The sequence below is a fragment of the Esox lucius genome, chromosome 11, assembly GCF_011004845.1.
Source record: "Esox lucius isolate fEsoLuc1 chromosome 11, fEsoLuc1.pri, whole genome shotgun sequence".
Taxonomy (NCBI): domain Eukaryota; kingdom Metazoa; phylum Chordata; class Actinopteri; order Esociformes; family Esocidae; genus Esox; species Esox lucius.
The window spans coordinates 1,523,090-1,543,027 of record NC_047579.1 but is presented as its reverse complement, the minus strand read 5'-3'; the positions used below and the strand labels follow the sequence as shown (position 1 = coordinate 1,543,027).

The window sequence follows — 19,938 nt, the reverse complement described above, 5'->3', positions numbered from 1 at the left end:
AAAGGCGAGACCCATTTCAGTTAAACATTTTGTGCAAAGTTGGAACAGATATTACCCTCAAAACCAGGTAAGCGTTGGTACGCCCTATGGTATGGCCCATTCCCCACAGATATTCTGGCAGGGTTTAACACCCTATACATCTACACAGATATAATTGATTATCAAAGAGTTGGGAATAGCCAGGTCCCACTGTTGAGAACTGTACATACAGTGGATAGAAAAAGTCTACACACCCCTGTTAAAATGCCAGGTTCTTGTGATGGAAAAGAATGAGACAAAGATCAATCATGTCAGAACTTTTTCCTGAAGGTTTTGTGCCAACATTGCCTGGTATTTGGAACTGTTCATAATTCCCTCCACCCTGATTAAGGTCTCTGTTGTGCCATATTTCTTCATCTCCACTTGATGATGTTGCTGTAGGCCTCTTGGAAGCCTCCCTGACAAGTTTTTTCCTTGTCTTTTCATCAACTTTGGAGGGACGTCCAGTTCTTGGTAATGTCTCTGTTGTGCCATATTTTCACTGTGTTTTCACTTCACTGTGTTCCATGGTATATGCTTTGGAAATTCTTATGTACTCTTCTCCTGACTGATATCTTTCAACAATGAGATCCCTCATCCCACATTATTGGTCACATTAAAAGTGGAAAGAGTTCTAACATTATTTCTTTGTCTCATTCTTTTCCATCAAACCTGGCATTTTTACAGGGGTGTGTAGACTTTTTATATCCACTGTATTGCAGGGAAAAAGAACGAAGTTGTCACAGTGACATACAACAAGCTACACTACGTACCTCTTAGAGTCATTTTGATGAGATATGTATTGAAGTAAAATCTGACCAGAATCAGTTGGTTTCATTTCGTAGTGGGAAAGGTGATTGAAAAATTAGGCCAGTAACAGTTTACTGGTGTATCATGGTAGCGCTGCAGTGTATGGGGCTGGTCAAGCAGGCTTTTTCCGAGGGCTTTTCCGGATGGCAATACCTTTGTTGAAGCATGGGTTCTCAATAGCAAAACCACATTTGAAAAACGCAGCAAGGAATATAGTTGGCACGGTTGTCAGCAATGCTATGGCATGCCAAACAAAACAGCAGGATGGATCAGGATTGATGGTTAGTACTCGAGGTGTTAGAAAGAGACCACCTGGTAGGAGGAGCCTACCAAAGAGTAAAAAACACAAGAATGAGACAAAAAAAAAAAGAGCCATGGTTAAAAGAAAACAAACAGCTGAGGACACTCAAAGCTTGATTAAGAACATATTTTAGGAAGATGGCACTCCTACACCGTATGTCTAGTGAATGTAAGAAAACGGTTGGATTTTAGTTCTGTCACTAAACCGACAGAACCGGACAGAACTAATATTGATGCCAGAGCCAGTGTTGGGGTTATCAATTACCCAAAAGGGCTGTCTATTCAGCGGATAGTACAACATTTTAAATTATCGGCCGTGTACATCTTTTAAGAGAAACTTATGTTAAACGGCATTGACAAAAGTTAGGATGGTACGCTGTAAAGATGAGTTCTGCCTTATCGAGGGCAGGGGATATGCGTTATCATTTGCATATATTATCTGCGTCACTCTGTCAAGAAAGTGACTATCACCAGCCGTGAAAATCTGACACGTTCATGCGCTACTCTCAACCACTGCCAAGTACCCAATTGAAAAAGTGTGTATGAAGACATTAATTTGAGATCAAGTTACCAGCGAAGGGGTCACATTTGCAATCAGGAAAACCTATTTTTAGGACCCCTGCCAAAAGGTATTGTCATTGGATTGGTGGACAATGACAGTTTTATAGGAAGTTACACAAAAAAATCTATTTAATGTCAAACATTATAATTGAGTTAATGGTTATGTATGTAGATGTTCAGCAATTTCCTTGCAAACCATTCCAACCAGATTACACATCGGGGTCAGCAGTGTGTGAATTTTATCAAAAGCCTCGGCTATTGACAAGTCTGTCTTTTTACACGGCAATGCTCTTTATGCATTCAATTGCGCACCAGATGAGGAATGTGGTCAGCACCTATCCCTGATCAAGTCAGGGAATGTACGACTTGAGATGAGGTTCAGACAACCACTGTCCCACACAATAAATATGGTTGTTTTTTATACAATTTGACTCCATTAACGAAGTGTCCAACCGGAGTCATGGTTGACTACTATTTGGAAACATTACCCAAACAGATGAGATTAGAATACCGCAGAGTTGATCGTATATACCGCAGAGTCTTCAACAGTATATTGTGAGTCAATGAGTCCAAATAATTTAACAGATTGTCTTACATCAGTGTTAGTCGTTTTGGATTATCACAGTTTTTCTAACTGACGTTGCGGCACCAGAAAAAATGTGTGAGCATGATCCATGTTGTTTAACCATGTAAACAACATTCAATTAGACTGGTTAGGAACGGAACTGCAACGCTCAGTAACGGTCGTAGAAAACCTCCAGATTGGTTGATGTTTTTTATTTTCTTTGTGACTAAAGTGTTCTTTCTAGACGTATATAATTTTGGCTTTTTGTCTCTTTACTTTTCGGCGCTACGATTCTGTTAAGGGTATATTACTGCGCCTAAAGTTAAGAGCTACTTAGCAGAGTGATATAATGAAGTCGGTTGTAGCTGTTGAGAATTATGCCTTTTGCTTTGTGGCATTTCAAGCTTTTAACAGTTTTGTAACTGTACGTCTTTGGCCCACCACTAACAAATTGTGCGATGCTGTCACCATCTGGTAACTCATGGGTCAAGTCACCCAAGAATGGCCCGAGAGAGGGCACCCAATCCCAGTGGCGTGTGACAAAGATCACTGAATTATTGTCTGTGTAGACAACACATCTATTCAACTTCTCCAAGAGTGAATACAACTAGAGTCTAGCATAAGATGCTGTGAACACAGCAATAAAAATGTTGCCGTTACGTGGTTTGATTGGTGACTGTTTTGTGTAACGCCACTGTACCATCACAACTTTTCTGAGATGAAAGAGAAATGTTCACTTTGACTGGAAAAAAGGTAGTGGCTAAAGTCCTCCGGCTCTGTAATTAACATTGTGTTCATGAGGTTAGACCACTCACCCATCTTACCCCAAATACTATTCATTGCCAATTTAGCCAAAGATCGCCTAGCCCTGTTTACAACAATATATTCCTTGTCAAGCTGCACACCCTCCTTTTCATGACATTCACAAATATACTGTTCTTTAGCATCATCATCAACCACTGATTGTGAGAAGCCGCTAGCTTCCTGCTTATGCTTCAGGAATGTTCTCATGTAATCTTCAAAAAGATTCTGATGTACTGGTGAAATCCCAGACTTCAAATATAACTTTTCTCAACAGCCTTAACCCGCTCAATAGAAACCCACATGCCAGTTAAAGCTCTTTCTGTATATGAACAATCAGTTACCTGGTTTTCAGACTCTGCACATAATCTACACAAGGGAAAGAACAGCTTACCACAGACCATGTGTGGTAAAACAGGGTGGTAAAGGCCTTTCGGCAGACACACGGTAGCCCTAACAATACCAAAGTACTTGTCTAGTGGTCTCGAAAGCCTATGTTTGGGTGCCAAATCGGTTAGGTCAGAATGGGTAAAGACTACAGACATCGTTATACTGAATAGTCTCTCCTCTTTGAGCCGTAAACTTCAAATGAATTGTGTTGGTACAACCACCGAAAAGAGCATCTGGAGCATCAAAGGTCTTCAAGAAAGCTTGGAAATCTGCGGATGTGTTTTTAAGCTGATTCCACTCAAACTCCCATATATATAAAAACATTACATTGTGTTGTTCTTTTAAAGCCTCAAGTTTTGCCAGCCATTGTTGGTGTATCAACCCGTACTGAATCTTTGTCACCGGGTTGGTGCTTGTTGAACAATGACTCTTTGGGTGACCCAGAAAACCCTTCAGATTCATGATACCATAGAAATGGTTTTCGTGTAAGTACATTCTAGGGTGGGGACGGTTCTAGGGATGGGGGTCCTCGCTGTTTGAAACTTGGTAAAGTGACCATCCCGTGTTAGATGAAAGACAACAATTTTAAACCCTGTAATTTCTTCAAACCGACAACATCTGTGAATGTCACACAATCATAATGCTAAACTAACTCCCACATGTAGCTCGCGACAACTAACCAGGGCCTCAGCATGTGTACTGTTCAACATACCCATCAAACTAACAGAAAAACATGTAGAATCATTATTCAACACCACATATAAATGCCTTCTTTTTTATTGATAATCTGATCTATCAATAACAATCCACTTACATGTTAAAATAATATTCTCTCTCATACACATTTACATACATCAGTTTGGATGAGTTGACTGTAAAATATGTATTACCTTGAGATTTCAAGCATTGTGTAATGGGGGAAACAATGAAACAAAAATCCCCTGACGCTACGCAGGCACAAGGTGGGGGGTCCATAAATGAAGCCATCATCACCTGGTCCTTAGTCTATGGGTTGATATATAGAGTACAGTTGTATGCATATTGTGGTAATTGTTAATATTTTAGTACAAGACTACACATTTCTGTAAATAATTAGACTTACACAAAAAGTATCTGTTCAGGACGTGTAAAATCACAACCGTGCAGTCCAATCAACACCGCGGATGGTTACTTGGTCTGAAATAAAACAAACAGGGGTAACAGAAGACCAAGCGTATACAGGTATTTAAAGCTCATGATTAATCATTTTAAAATACTGCTTACTGAGGTTTGAATGTCCGAAAATTTGTTTTCCAAACAAGGTTGGTTTTAATTCCACTCAACCTAAACCAGAGATATAAAACAGACATAAAAGCTAATCGTTTAGATTGCTCCTTCATGTAATCGTTTTATACATTCTTAAAAACTTAAAATGTTTTATAAATGTTAAAATGTTTATAATTGCAACACAATTGAAATCAATTATTTCAAAGAAAATAACTTGTACTTACTATGTAAACACCCTACTTGGTGCTGGAAAGATGATTTTTCTTCTGTGGCACCTCCAAAAAGTTTACGCCACTTAACTTTGTCATTGGTTATACATCATCGTTCTTCACGTTAGAACTATACCGGTTACATTGATTACAATTGTGGATAAAGCTTAACTAGTTAGTTCAGATAGTTGTTCATGTTTGACAACCAAATATATTGATACTTCCCGTCTGGTAGAAACACTGTTCTCATTAGTTATTACGGCTCAGCCGTGATATTACGTCATTTAATTATATCTATTAACGACAAACCCATCCGCATACATAAAAAATGACGGCTATTGTCTTAATATCGCCATTAATCTCTTCAAACAACATTTAACAAAAGTACATAATACAGCAATAAAAATTCGGATTTCACGACTTGTTTCACATCATAACAAGAACGCAACACATTTTACCCGGAAGCCCTGCATCCACACACACTAACACTCACAAACACTAGTTTGTAAGCATCGTTGCATGTTAAACAATTCTAGCAATTTGTAGACAATATTCTCGCGTTAATCCCCGTTGTACACTTTGATAATACAGATTTACAAACGTTTTGTTTACCAGAAATAACATATCTTATGCTGTCAACGAATCAGCGTTGTTCATGCAAATTTAAACTCAACCTTCTGGGTACGTTTGTAACTTTTTGCCACATAATGGAACTCAGAGGTTAATGCAGATTTTAAATACCCATTCTAATTTCACAAATCATCATTGCTCATTCATACCCATGTACCAAAGTTTTATTTTTAACTATATTTTAAACCCAACCACGATACAGTCAACCTAGTCATAATGTCTGGTCGATCCCAGGAGTTTATTGTGCCTTTAGAGTAACAGCATTGCTCATGTGATGCGTGTTTACAGTAGTGCTATGGTGGTGTGAAACATGGAGTGTTTATAAACCTGCACCTACTACAGTTTGTACTTATGGTAATTTTACAGTCCATTACAATGGGCAGATCTGATCTTAAGGCCCATCTCATGTTAAAAAGAAAAATGGGCAGAAACACTCCAAAATCGTAAGTCCTTACCCCTTCTTTATATCTTACACAAAAAAGCAAGATTTAGTATTTGCTCTCACACATGAAATTCAGTGCTTGTGGCACACATGCATTGTAAAACATGAAAGGTTAACACCCATTGTTTGTAGGACATCTGTTGTAGCACTTACCATAAAATGCTGAGGAATTTAGCATTGCTGAACCCTGGCACCCTTTTGTTAAACATCAAACATAATTGCCTGGGAATTTGACATTCCGGAACCCAAAGACCCATTTGTTAAAAACCATCTCACTACTGTTATAACACTAGTTTGGGGTGTTTATCAATTATTATAAAGCATCAAACATGAACACAACAATGCAATCATAAATTACAAAGTCACCGGACATACGTCTTTCCGGAAGTTCCGCCCTAACACACGTCATACAGGAAGTCCATACGTCACACAGGAAGCCCAACTTAGCAAATCAGAAGTCCCACCTACCAAACCGGAAGTCCTGCCCACCTGTCAAATCAATCTGGAAGCCCCATAAATCACCAAAGTGACAAAATATACCTTACATTAACCACTAACATAAGTCTGCTTTAGGCAAATCCCTTCTCTTTCTCAGTTAAATACAATTCCAATAGTACCTTACGCTCTGGTTGATATCTTACCCTGTTCACACCTAAAACCCACAAGTTTAAGTTTCTTTTTTGTCCTTTATTTTGTTACTATATTTTGAGCATGATTTACCTTCTTAGCCTGTTGTGCTGTCATCTTGAAACAATCTGCCTTTTACCAGGTCATAAACGAAATTGACAACTTCAAAATCTAATTTGCTTTGAATAACGCCGCCTGCTAAATAACTAAAATGTAATTCTAAGTAGTGATGAAATAAAACATATTGACCCAAACCCCCTACATACATAATGTTTGTTGGTCTCCGGTACATTTTCACTTCAGAGTGACCTGGGTGATTGTATCTCAAGTCCAGTTCCCTCAGATGGGAAGGGTTTGACTGCAGAGCTGAAGCCAGAGATGCACAGCCTTCCTCTGTGACCAGACAACCAGACAACCTGCAGAGAAACATACAACAGGTGTCTAGGTTGGTAAACTGGGCTGAATGACCAACCATGCTGTTACCAAAGCATTTGCATTGTCACACACATTACAATGACATTTTTTAATTCAACAGGTGCACAAAAAATGCTATTTGAATAGTTGACAGCAAACTATAGTTGAGATCATGTGATTGTGCTTTTTAGTCACCTTTTAGGACCTTCAAAGTACATATTTCAGGGTTTCAAACATGAAGCTGAATTTTATTTTGCTAAACTACAACCTACAAATCTGTCTGAAACACCTGTACTTACCCCAGTGTGTGTAGTTTACAGTTTGGATCCTCCAGTCCAGCAGAGAGCAGTGTAACTCCGGAGTCTTTTAGGTCATTGTTTTTCAGGTCCAGTTGTTCCAGTTGTGAGTTGGGTGAACGCAGGACTGAGGCAATATCTGAACAACAACCCTCTGTCAGTCCACAATGACCTAGACTAGAGGGCAGAAGAGCACATGGTTAACAGGTTGTCCAAAGACACATACTAACTTAAACCCCAAATATTTCACTCACACAATTTTCTGTATGTTACACAATGAACTAGTTAGTCCAGCACAAAGCAGCTTCACCCCTCTGTCTTCAAGGTGATTGTAGCTAAGGTCAAGATCTCTCACTGGGCAGTTTGATGTCTGCAGAGCTGAGGCCAGCATCTCACAGGATTTGAGATCACAGCCAGCCAGTCTGGAGAGAGATTTCATTAGTTTTTTTGACAATACCAAACACAATAAATGGAAAATGCATTTGTTACAAACCCTGTGGCTCTAGCAGTCTAGGGTGGATGGTACAGAGACCCGTAACATAACTCATGCAAATCAGAGTAGAGTTAACGAACAGTGAGAACAAACAACACAGACAACCAAAGCTACCGTCAAACCTAAAACTTTTATTATAAACACACGCAAAGGGGTTAAGGAAAATGGGCTGCGCTGGACCCACAAAATGAAATAATATAGTCCAAACACCCCTAAATTTAATGGTCCACTGGGTGGTCCACTCAGGTCTAACTAGTTTTTAGACAAAGTTTTCCTAGGGACACAGGAACAAACAAAAACACAGGTTAAACAAGGACTAAACAGCAAACAATAGACTAGACAACACCAAACCAACACCAAATACTGCAGCAATACATCCTCACATGAAACAAGACAAAGTGAGATGTATGTGCTAAACTAAGTGATGTATGAATGAACAAAGTGTCTGTCTATCAAAAAGGTTTTTGCCAATGATTAACACAAAAAGTCCATATGTCAAAGTGAAAAATAAAATGTACAAATTGTTGGCATCATTGGCAGCAGTTACAACCATGACTCTATGTGGATAAGTCTCTACCTGCTTTAGATACAGCTATAGCTGGTTTTCTTCCAGGATTTCTTTGTACTTTGACGCATCCATTTGCCATCTACCTTTTCAGTTGTTGATGCAAAGAAGCACTCCCATAGCATGATGTGTCCTCCCCCAATCTTTACAGTACAGACGGTGTTCTCAGCATGATGTGAGGTGTTGGTCTTTCACCAAACACCCTGCACACAGGAGTACTCCATACAAAAAATTGCATGACTCAAAGACACTTAATTGCTCATTCAGGTGTGTCTTAGCAAAGGGGGTTAAAACAATAAATTATTTTCTGTTTTCAGTTTGTAATTAATTTGAACAATTTTTCACTTTAACAAAATTGACTTTTTGTTTTGATCAGTGTCAAATTAAATTCATAATAATCATATGTTATTTTGATTTCATGTTGTCACACAACAAGTGTAGGAAAGTCCAAAGGGGGTACATTTCAGATAATACACATATCTTTTTTCATGAATACATATTTTTTTATATTTGTATTTCTGTCATGGTGCTGTTTGAGCAATTAAAACAAAGAATATATGAACAAACAACACACATAACGACCAATGTTCAAGATAACTGACTCACACAAGTGTGTGTATTTTGCAGAGTGGACTGGTTAGTCCAGCACAGAGCACCTCTACTCCTCTATCTCCCAGGTGATTGTAGCTGACATCCAGTTCTCTCAGGGGGCTGTTTGCTGTCTGCAGAGCCGAGGCTAGAGTCTCACAGGATTTATATGTGAGGTTACAGCCATACAGACTGGAGAGAGTAGATATTCTGTTAGATATACCAAAGCCTTCAGAATAATCATACTATATAAATTAACAGAACTTACAGTGCTTTCTTGCAGGTTTTCACTACCGGCAACAACCTCTGATAACCTTCCTCTGATGTGTTGTACATCTTTAGGTCAAAGTCCACCAACACTTCCTCAGATATCAGTAACAGGTAGGCCAGGGCTGAACATTGGTGAGGTTGTAGCCATGTTCCTGAAATAGTTCCTGATCGCAGGGAGGTTTGCATCTTATTAACTAGAGAGTTGGCGTTAAGTTCATTCAGACAGTGAAACAAGTTGATTATTCTTTCTGGAGAGGATTCCTTCTTGATCTTGTCTGTAAGATACTCAATTGTTCTTTTGACTGATTCCTCATTGCTCTGTTTTGTTCTTCCTGTCTGTGTCAGAAGGGTTTGTAAGAGATTCTGATTGGACTCCAGTGAGAGGCCAAGAAGGAAGCAAAGGAACAGGTCCAGGTGTCCATTTTCACTCTTCAAGGCCTGGTTTACTGCACTTTCATGTAGGTCAGACAACTTGAATAACTCCCTAACTTTGTTATCATCATCACTAGTGGTGGAGAAAACATTTTCCTTCTCACCCAGAAAGGATTCTAGAGCATGTACTGCTGCTAGAAACTCCTGAATGCTCAGATGTACAAAGCTGAATACCTTGTCCTGGTAAAGCCCAGATACTTCTTTAAAGATCTCTGTACATATTGCTGAGTATTCAGATGCTTCTGTGACATTAATACCACACTCTCTCAAGTCCTCCTCATAGAAAATCAGGTTGCCCTTCAGCAGCTGTTGGAATGCAAGCTCTGCCAGTTTCAGGATCATCTGTTTGTCTGACTGTGACAATTCGTTTGGGTTTGTCTTGGTGGGTTTGTTGTACTCTTTGTTCTTCATACAGGTTTGGATGAGCAGGAAGTGTTCATACATCTGGGTTAGAGTTTTCGGGATTTCATTATTTTCTGCTTCTTTCAGCATTTCCTCAAGGACAATGGCAGATATCCAACAGAAAACTGGTATGTGACACATAATGTGGAGGCTTCTGGATGATTTTATGTGTTTAATGATTTCATTGGCAAGAATATCATCTATGACTTTCTTCCTGAAGTATTCCTCCTTCTGTCGCTCATTGAACCCTTGTATCTCTGTCAGCCGGTCAACACACTCAGGAGGGACTTGATTGGCTGCTGCAGGTCGTGTGGTTATCCAGACGAGAGCAGAGGGAAGCAGATTCCCCTTAATGAGGTTTGTCAGAAGCACATCCACTGAGGTTGATTGTGTGACATCATAACACTTCTTATTGTTTTTAAAGTCTAGTGGAAGTCGACACTCATCCAGACCATCAAAAATGAAAACGGTTTTGGTTTCACCATCTTCAAAGCTGTCAATCTCTTTCAACCCTGGGTAGTAATAGGTAAGAAGTTGCATCAGACTATATTGGTCCTTTTTCAAGTTCAGATCACGGAAAGGAAGAAGGAACATTAAATTAACGTCCTGGTTGGCTGTTCCCTCTGCCCAGTCAAGGATGACCTTCTGCACAGAGACTGTTTTTCCAATGCCAGCGATTCCTTTTGTCAGCACAGTTCTGATTGGTTTGTTTTGTCCAGGTAAAGGCTTGAAGATATTATTGCATTTGATTGATGTCTCTTGTGTGGTTTGTCTCTTGAATTCAGTCTGTCTCAACTCATGTTCATTATTGACCCATCCACTTCCACCCTCTGTGATATACAGCTCTGTGTAGATGCCCTTAAACAAAGTTTGAAAGTTTCCGTGGTGTCCAATTCCTTCACACATTAGTTGAAACTTCTGTTTCAGTTCAGTCTTCATTTCTTGATGGACTCTCAAAATAGTTTGACCTGTAGGAAAATAATGACATTGATATAGTAGCATACAGTGCCTATAAAGCATTCAGACCCCTTTACTTTCTTAACATTTAGTTGTGTTACAGAAATAATGTATTATTATTATATTGTTTTCACAATATATGCTGCCTCTGGGTGATGTCATCCGGAACCGCAATGTCAATTTTCATTGTTATGCTGATGAAACACAGTTGTATATTTCGATGAAACATGGAAAAGCCGCAAAATTAGCTACTTTGGAAGCATGCGTTAGAGATATTAGGAAGTGGATGATGGAGAACTTTTTGCTTTTAAACTCAGAAATGCAAATTTATCTATGAAACTTAGAAACAGAAATGCTCATTTTAGGACTAAAGGAACAGAAAGTTTTGTTGGCAGAGCTCATAGTGAACTTCAAGGGTTTGTTAACTAAGGTACATTTGAGAAATGTCTGTCTTTCCATTGGCTGGTATGTAAATCTTTACTTTGATTGTGACAAACATGTCTGTATGATATCAGAGGATTATTAGGTATTTGGGCCAGGTCCTCCTGCCTAGACAAAGAAGGGTGTCAGTCCTCTCTGTTCCTTAGGAATGTGGTCCTTGGGGGGAAGTAAGGTCAGTTGGCCCCTTTAGGTAAACACAACAGTAAACATTATGGCAGGAAGGATAAGATGGGGGGACAGTCCGCCCTTTGAGTAATAACCTATGTGACACGTGACAGATGGGCAACAACTTACCAAACCCCTTTTAAATGTAATAAATACGGACTGTTCATGTATTAAGTAGTTACTCCTCGGACGATTATGTTTGACGCGTCTCTCTTATTTGCAAATAATTAATAAAACTGTTAAATTGTGCCAAGAGAATTTTGTTCTTACTCCTTTAAGAGTGTCGATCGATGGAATTGCCATCACAGGTTATATGGTGTTATTCCACAAAACCTTGGCATTACCCTCAACCCTGACCTCTCTTTTGATGAACATAATTTTCATCATAAAACATAAAATGTAACCTTCATACGCCTACCAGTGATATACTGCAGCAAATGTAACCATAGGAGGACACTTTTTTCATATTGGCAGTGTTGCCAGATGGGTAGGTTTCCTGCACAAAGCGGGTCAATTTACAGGTGCATCTCAAAAAAAATTTAATATTGTGGAAATGTTTTTCTGAAATTTATTCACCTTCATATATTCTAGATTCATTACACACAAAGTGAAACATTTCAATACTTTTTTTATGGTTTACAGCTCATGGAAATCAAATATCCAGTATCTCACAATATTAGGATAAAAATGTATAATTAATGTCGAAATGTCGAACTAAGAAAAGCTATAATCAGCTAATTAACTGAAAAAAAATGTTTCCTTAGGGTGGGTTGCACCAACATGTTTTAAATGAATCTAGGAAAACAGCTAATCTACATTTCGTAAATCTAAGTTAAAAATTAATCAGAGCTGTGTTGCACCATTTAGTTTTAAACCTGGACCAGTAAATCCATGATTAACGGTATTAAACTATGATTAGTAACAAATACAGTAGCCTACCGGATGCATTATAAGGCCACAAATTTACTGTACCATGAAAGAAAAGTAGCAAACTAGCATTGTTGCAGTTAACTTGAACATGACATTTGTTGTGGCTTGTGGGTAGTTTATAAAATGTAAATCTGTTATTTCTAATGTAGACCACACAACATGTTCTTAAAATAACATGAGCTATTATTCGCTAAACATATCATGGCTCGTCAAAGAAGTTAAAATGTCTCCTCTTATGAAATAAATCTATTATCTGAACTGTTGGAGGAATTCAGTACTGGAGGATGAAAAAGACGAACATGAATATCAAAAACAAAGAGAAGAGCTTGGCAATTTTATGCGAGCAATTAAATGGATCAACGGGGATTAAAGCAAAAAGGGACACCAACCAAATTAAGTACTGCTGGAAAAACTTGAAATAAGAAGACGGCTATTTCAGAGCGAAGTGAGGCCCCCGTCCAAAGAAATGTATCCTCTCTTCCAGAAGATATCGGAATTGATTCCCCAGCAGACTGCCACTCTACCTAACCCCTACGATGACGATGGACAATTAGACCAACCAGTATTGTGTAAGGAGATACATTTTCTAAATGTTACAGTGGGGAGAACAAGTATTTGATCCACAGCCGATTTTGTAGGTTTTCCCACTTACTAAGCATGTAGAAGTCTAGATCTAGATCCTTCAGGTTTCGGGGCTGTCGCTGGGCAATACAGACTTTCAGCTCCCTCCAAAGATTTTCTGTTGGGTTCAGGTCTGGAGACTGGCTAGGCCACTCCAGGACCTAGAGATGCTTCTTACAGAGCCACTCCTTAGTTGCCTGGCTGTGTGTTCCCGGGTTGTTGTCATGCTGGAAGACCCAGCCACAACCCATCTTCAATGCACTTACTGAGGGAAGGAGGTTGTTTGTCACAAGTTGTGTAGTGGTGGTGAGGAAAGGTACCAGGTGCAGGCAGAGTGGCAGTCGATGTCGTATTTTTTATATAAATGAACACCGAAACACTGAACAAAACCAAATGTATAAATCAAAACAGAACACTAACCACGTACCAAAACAAACGTAGACATGTGAGGGGAGCAGAGGAGAAACATTTAAACACATACTAATGACTTGATTGGGACCTTTGAAGGAGTCTTGGGTGAGTTCATGTGTGACGGGAATCCAGGAAGAGCGGGAGATGACGGAGCTATCAGTCACCTCACCAAGATCTCGCGATACATGGCCCCATCCATCCTCTCCTCAATACGATGCAGTTGTCCTGTCCATTTTGCAGAAAAGCATCCCCAAATAATGATGTTTCCACCTCCATGCTTCACGGTTGGGATGGTGTTCTTGGGGTTGTACTCCTCCTTCTTCTTCCTTCTTCTTCACACGGTAGAGCTCTATTTTTGTCTCATCAGACCACATGACCTTCTCCCATTCCTCCTCTGGATCATCCAGATGGTCATTGGCTAACTTCAGACAGGCCTGGACATGTGCTGGCTTGAGCAGGGGGACCTTGCGTGTGCTGCAGGATTTTAATCCATGACGGCGTAGTGTGTTACTAATGGTTTTCTTTGAGACTGTGGTCCCAGCTCTCTTCAGGTCATTGTCCAGGTCTTGCCATGTAGTTCTGTGCTGATCCCTCACCTTCCTCATGATCACTGATGCCCCACGAGGTGAGATCTTGCAACAGTTGTTGCCTTCTCACCAAGCTGCTTGCCTATTGTCCTGTACAATTTTATCCCTGATATCCTTACACAGCTCTCTGGTCTTGGCCATTCTGGAGGGGTTGGAGTCAGTTTGATTGAGTGTGTGGACAGGTGTCTTTTATACAATTAACGAGTTCAAACAGGTGCAGTTAATACAGGTAATGAGTGGAGAACAGGTCTGTGAGAGCCAGAATTCTTACTGGTTGGTAGGTGATCAAATACTTATGTCATGCAATAAAATGCAATAGAATTATTTAAAAATCATACAATGAGATTTTCTGGATTTTTGTTTTAGATTCCATCTCTCACAGTTGAAGTGTACCTATGATAAAAATTACAGACCTCTACATGTTTTGTAAGTAGGAAAACCTGCTAAATCGGCAGTGTATCAAATACTTGTTTTCCCTGCTGTATAAGCTAGCTTCACTGTAGGTACTATACAATAACAATTTTTCCACACTCCAAAAACTCTTTCTACAAGACCTCTTGTCAGGATGTGAGAGGAGTTGTATGCTCTCTCTTCAGGTGTCTGGGGGTTTAAAAGGGTATTCATAAGGTATCTGTGACAGGCATACTCATTGTCCCCTAGTAGGTGGCCGTCATAGCACTGCACACAGATGACTGTTATTCCTTATTCTGCTGTCATGGGTGGATCCTGGCCATCTAGCTACAACGTTACTAAGATGGCCATTTTCATCACAGACAGCCTGCACATTGATGGAGCAGTAGCCTTTACCATTATGGAAGATCTCTATCCTCACCACCAGAGTTGGAAATTGGAATATGAGAACAGTAGATTATCCCTAGAACACCTGGGAATCAAGCTTTTCTATGAAATCCAGCTGCTGTTTCTGCTGTTGGATGAAATTTGATGTAATTACTCTTTAGACCGGCAATAGCACCTGACATTCTGGCCACAATCCTGCTGACAGTTGACTTGTGGAATCCCAAAAGGGTTCCATTCCACCATTTGGAAGCATTCAGTTGCATAAAACTGCTGGGCCACCAGGGGCTGAAGTATTGGAGGGACAGCTGCATTAAATGTGAATCTATGTTGGTGCAACTCACCCTTAGTATGTTAATGTACGCACTCAATAATTGGCTGGGACTCCTTTTGCACAAATTACTGCATGCATGCGGAGTGGCATGGAGGCAATCAGCCTGTGGTACTGCTGAAATGTAATGGAAGCCCAGGTTGCTTTGATAGTGACCTTCAGCTCGTCTGTGTTGTTGGTTCTGATGTATCTCATTTTCCTCTTGATTATACCCCATAGATTCTCTATGGGGTTCAAGTCAGGCGAGTGGGCTGGCCAATCAAGCACAGTAATACCATGGGCAGTAAACCAGTTACCAGTCATTTTGGCACTGTGGGCAGGTGCCAAGTCCTGATGGAAAAGGAAATCTGCATCTCCATAAAGTTTGTCAGCAGATGAAAGTGGTCTAACATCTCCTGGTAGATGACTGCATTGACTCTGGACTTATTAAAACACAGTGGACCAACAACAGCAGATTACATGGCACCCCAAATCCTCACTGACTGATGAAACTTCCCCCTGGACTTCAAGCAACTAAGATTCTGTGCCTCTCTGCTCTTTTTCAAGACTATGGGACCTTGATTTCCAAATGAAATGCATAATTCACTTTCATCTGAAGAGAGGACTTTGGATCACTGAGCAAGGATCCAGTAACTTTTCTCCTTCGCCCAGATTCTGACGTTGTCTCTGGTTCAGGAGTGGGACACTAGGAATGCAACACTTGTAGTCCATTTCCTGGACATGTCTGGGCTTCTTGATTCACTGATTCCAGCCTCAGTCCACTACTTGTGAAGCTCCACGAAGTGGAGATGACAATCTGCTCAAGTCTGCGGCCATCTGTTTCTTGTGCACCTTTTCCTACCACCATGTATATGCTTTGATACAGCACTCTGTGAACAGCCAGCCCTTTCAGCAATTACCTTCTGTGGCTTACCTTCCTCGTGGAGGTTGTCGATGAGTGTCTTCTGGACAACTGTCAAGTGGAATGATCGGCCAATTAAGGTGAGAAATCCAGTCTCCAGGTGAGTTGGATCCGATGGCGGGGGAAGAAACTGGACAGACTCGGCAGGCCCAAACGTACTGTAAGGGTCTGCTGGGAACGTCTGGCCGAGTCTCCTGTCAGAGAGTTCTTTAACTTCCACCTCCGGCAGAGCTTCGACTGGATCCAGAGGGAGGTTGGAGATATTGAGTCCGAGTGGACCATGTTCTCCACCGCCATTGTCGAAGCAGCCGCTCGGAGCTGTGGCCGTAAGGTCTCTGGTGCCTGTCGAGGCAGCCATCCCCGAACCTGGTGGTGGACACCGGAAGTAAGGGATGCCATCAAGCTGAAGAAGGAGTCCTACCAGGCCTGGTTGGCTTGTGGGACTCCTGAGGCAGCTGACGGGTACCGACAGGCCAAGCGGACTGCAGCCCGGGTGGTTGTGGAGGCAAAAACTCGGGCCTGGGAGGAGTTCGGTGAGGCCAAGGAGAAGGACTATCAGCTGGCCTCGAAGAGATTCTGGCAAACCGTCCGGCGCCTCAGGAGAGGGAAACAGTGCCCTACCAACGCTGTTTACAGTAGAGGTGGGCAGCTGTTGACCTCAACTGGGGATGTCGTCAGGCGGTGGAAGGAGTACTTCGAGGATCTCCTCAATCCCGCTGTCACGTCTTCCATTGAGGAAGCAGAGGATGAGGGCTCAGAGGTGGACTCGTCCATCACCCTGGCTGAAGTCACACAGGTGGTCAAGAAACTCCTCGGTGGCAAGGCACCAGGGGTGGATGAGATCCGCCCTGAGTACCTCAAGTCTCTGGATGTTGTGGGGCAGTCTTGGTTGACACGCCTATGCAACATCGCGTGGCGGTCGGGGACAGTGCCTTTGGGATGGCAGACCGGGGTGGTGGTCCCTCTTTTTAAGAAGGGGGACCGGAGGGTGTGTTCCAACTATAGGGGGATCACACTTCTCAGCCTCCCCGGGAAAGTCTATGCCAGGGTTCTGGAGAGGAGAATACTGCCGATAGTAGAACCTTGGATTCAGGAGGAACAGTGTGGTTTTCGTCCGGGCCGTGGAACACTGGACCAGCTCTATACCCTCTACGGGGTGTTGGAGGGTTCATGGGAGTTTGCCCAACCAGTCCACATGTGTTTTGTGGATTTGGAGAAGGCATTCGACTGTGTCCCTCGCGGCATCCTGTGGAGAGTGCTTCGGGAATATGGGGTCCTGGGTCCTTTGCTAAGGGCTGTCAGGTCCCTGTACGACCGAAGCAGGAGCTTGGTCCGCATTGCCGGCAGTAAGTCAGACTTGTTCCCAGTGCATGTTGGACTCCGGCAGGGCTGCCCTTTGTCGCCGGTTCTGTTCATAATTTTTATGGACAGAATTTCTAGGCGCAGCCAGGGGCCGAAGGGTGTCAGGTTTGGGGACCACACGATTTCGTCTTTGCTCTTTGCGGATGATGTTGTCGTGTTGACCCCTTCAAACCAGGACCTTCAGCAGGCGCTGGGTCGGTTTGCAGCCAAGTGTGAAGCGGTGGGGATGAGAATCAGTACCTCCAAATCCGAGGCCATGGTCCTCAGTCGGAAAAGGGTGGCTTGCCCACTTCAGGTTGGTGGAGAGTGCCTGGCTCAAGTGGAGGAGTTTAAGTATCTAGGGGTCTTGTTCACGAGTGAGGCAAGGATGGAACGGGAGATTGACAGACGGATCGGTGTAGCTTCTGCAGTAATGCGGTCGATGTATTGGTCTGTCGTGGTGAAGAAAGAGCTGAGCCGCAACGCGAAGCTCTCGATTTACCGGTCAATCTACGTTCCTACTCTCACCTATGGTCATGAGCTTTGGGTCATGACCGAAAGGACAAGATCCCGGATTCAGGTGGCCGAAATGAGCTTTCTCCGCAGCGTGGCTGGGCGATCCCTTAGAGATAGGGTGAGATGCTCGGTCACCCGGGAGGAGCTAAGAGTAGAGCCGCTGCTCCTCCACATCGAGAGGGGTCAGCTGAGGTGGCTTGGGCATCTGTTTCGCATGCCTCCGGAACGCCTTCCTGGGAAGGTGTTCCGGTCCCGTCCCACCGGGAGGAGACCCCGGGGAAGACGTAGGACACGCTGGAGGGACTATGTCTCCCGGCTGGCCTGGGAACGCCTCGGTGTTGTTGTGGAAATTTCTTTATACAATGTATTCTCACTGAGTAAAGGACTGAGTCCAACTGTTTAGATAGGTAGAGGAATGTGGGGGATCTGGTATTTGCATAGGGGGCATCTATTGTCTGTCCAGATGCAGATCAATGGGTTTTAGGACAGGATAGGAGAAGATATACAACAAGGGGAGTAAGGTCAGTTTGCCCCTTTGGGTAAACACTACAGTAAACCTTATGGCAGGAAGGATAAGGTGGGGGAAGATAGCATTTGACTTGTGTGATAGAACAAAGGGAAAGGTGTTTGATTGACATAAGACAGATGGCAGCATCTTACCACACCCATTTTTCCTATGTAAAAAATAATGTCGAAATGATGTTTTTATTTAGAAACTATTCACTGTTACCTTGTAACCTGCATACTTTCTCCTTGCAAGCAAGATTAAAACCGTTTATTGCGCAATTGATTTCTCCTGTCTTACCTACCATTTTCATAGAACTATTTGGATTTTAGAAATTTCCATCACATTTTGGGGGCACGTCCGGGATCCTAATCCTGATCGGTTCGAGTTCCTTTCCTAACAGGTTAACCGTGCACGGCCAGAGAAAGCTCTGGAATTCTAGTATCGTCCAGAAAAGGCTTATCCTTTGACGGGCTGAGAAAGACTGCCTGACGGGAGCTGTGACTCGTGCTTGATCGGTACAGGTTTCCTGCGGATATTGAATTTGAAGGCAAGAACGCAATACGGTTAACGGTTAAACCGCGGTTTAAAAACTTAAAGTTGGACTTTATAGTTTAAAATCTGCAGTAAAAGGTTGGACCTTTTATAAAATCTCATTTGTGGGCTGACGAGCTTGACTTCGCTTTCTGGTTGGTTGAGATAAACTAGATTTACTGGGTAAATCTGGAACATGGGTAAGTGTGACAGTAAATCTTTGCCGGTCTCTCGTGTTTACGCTGGACCGGCAAAAATTATCACTGACGTTTATGGTGTTTGGACATGTGAACAATGTTTCTTTGAGTGTTATTAGGTTTTCCGGCGACTGGCGTTTTCATTCGGTGATGAATGCGCGGCCTGTCGGGCTGATTGGAGGTAGATGGACGTGGTAACGTATGTGAAGTTGTTTGGAAGGCGTAGACTATGGTGTGTAGACAGTGTGGAGTATATTGATCTGTGTTGTAGTTTTTTTTTTGCTCAGGTTCGATGGCTCGGTCCCCTCTGATCGCCCGTCAACCCCCCGCTAGGCCTCCTTGGAGGTTTGCGTAGTCCCGACGTTTCCCTGCAATCGTAGCCAACCCCGCTGGAGGCTATGCTCTATGGTCCTTTTCGTTGTTTGAGTCAAGAAAAGTTCCATAAGTGGGGAGTTGTACACACCAGGTGTACACACCCGTAATCTCCAGTGTTTGCGAGACCAAAGACCAAAGAAGACTACAGACCCGGGGTTGAGGAAGAAACTTTGCTAACCGCTACGTTTAAAGTTATGACGCTACCACTGGACATTGGATTTGGGAAGATGCCTGTGCGAATCAAGACAACGG

At 42.1% G+C, this 19,938-nt stretch overlaps 1 protein-coding gene and 1 long non-coding RNA gene across 4 annotated transcripts in view; both read right to left on the bottom strand.

The window, feature by feature from the left end:
• LOC105007761 (NACHT, LRR and PYD domains-containing protein 12-like) overlaps positions 1–19,938 on the bottom strand; it is a 52,069-nt gene that overhangs the window by 12,184 nt on the left and 19,947 nt on the right. For 2 of the 3 annotated variants that reach the window (XM_013132807.4, XM_013132808.3), the window contains exons 5-9: positions 9,244–11,047; positions 8,994–9,167; positions 7,584–7,751; positions 7,333–7,506; positions 6,886–7,035 (exon numbers count right to left, since the gene is read on the bottom strand). In XM_013132807.4, the coding sequence (XP_012988261.1) occupies positions 6,886–7,035; positions 7,333–7,506; positions 7,584–7,751; positions 8,994–9,167; positions 9,244–11,047 (2,470 nt within the window). Of the gene's footprint in view, positions 1–6,885; positions 7,036–7,332; positions 7,507–7,583; positions 7,752–8,993; positions 9,168–9,243; positions 11,048–19,938 lie in introns of those variants that run through there. The other variant, XR_002196559.2, reaches the window with a different exon arrangement.
• LOC105007762 lies at positions 4,300–4,837 on the bottom strand. Its single transcript, XR_827578.4, has 3 exons — positions 4,709–4,837; positions 4,548–4,621; positions 4,300–4,450 (listed from the first exon to the last, which is right to left on the bottom strand). It is a non-coding gene; the product is annotated as an uncharacterized LOC105007762 (long non-coding RNA).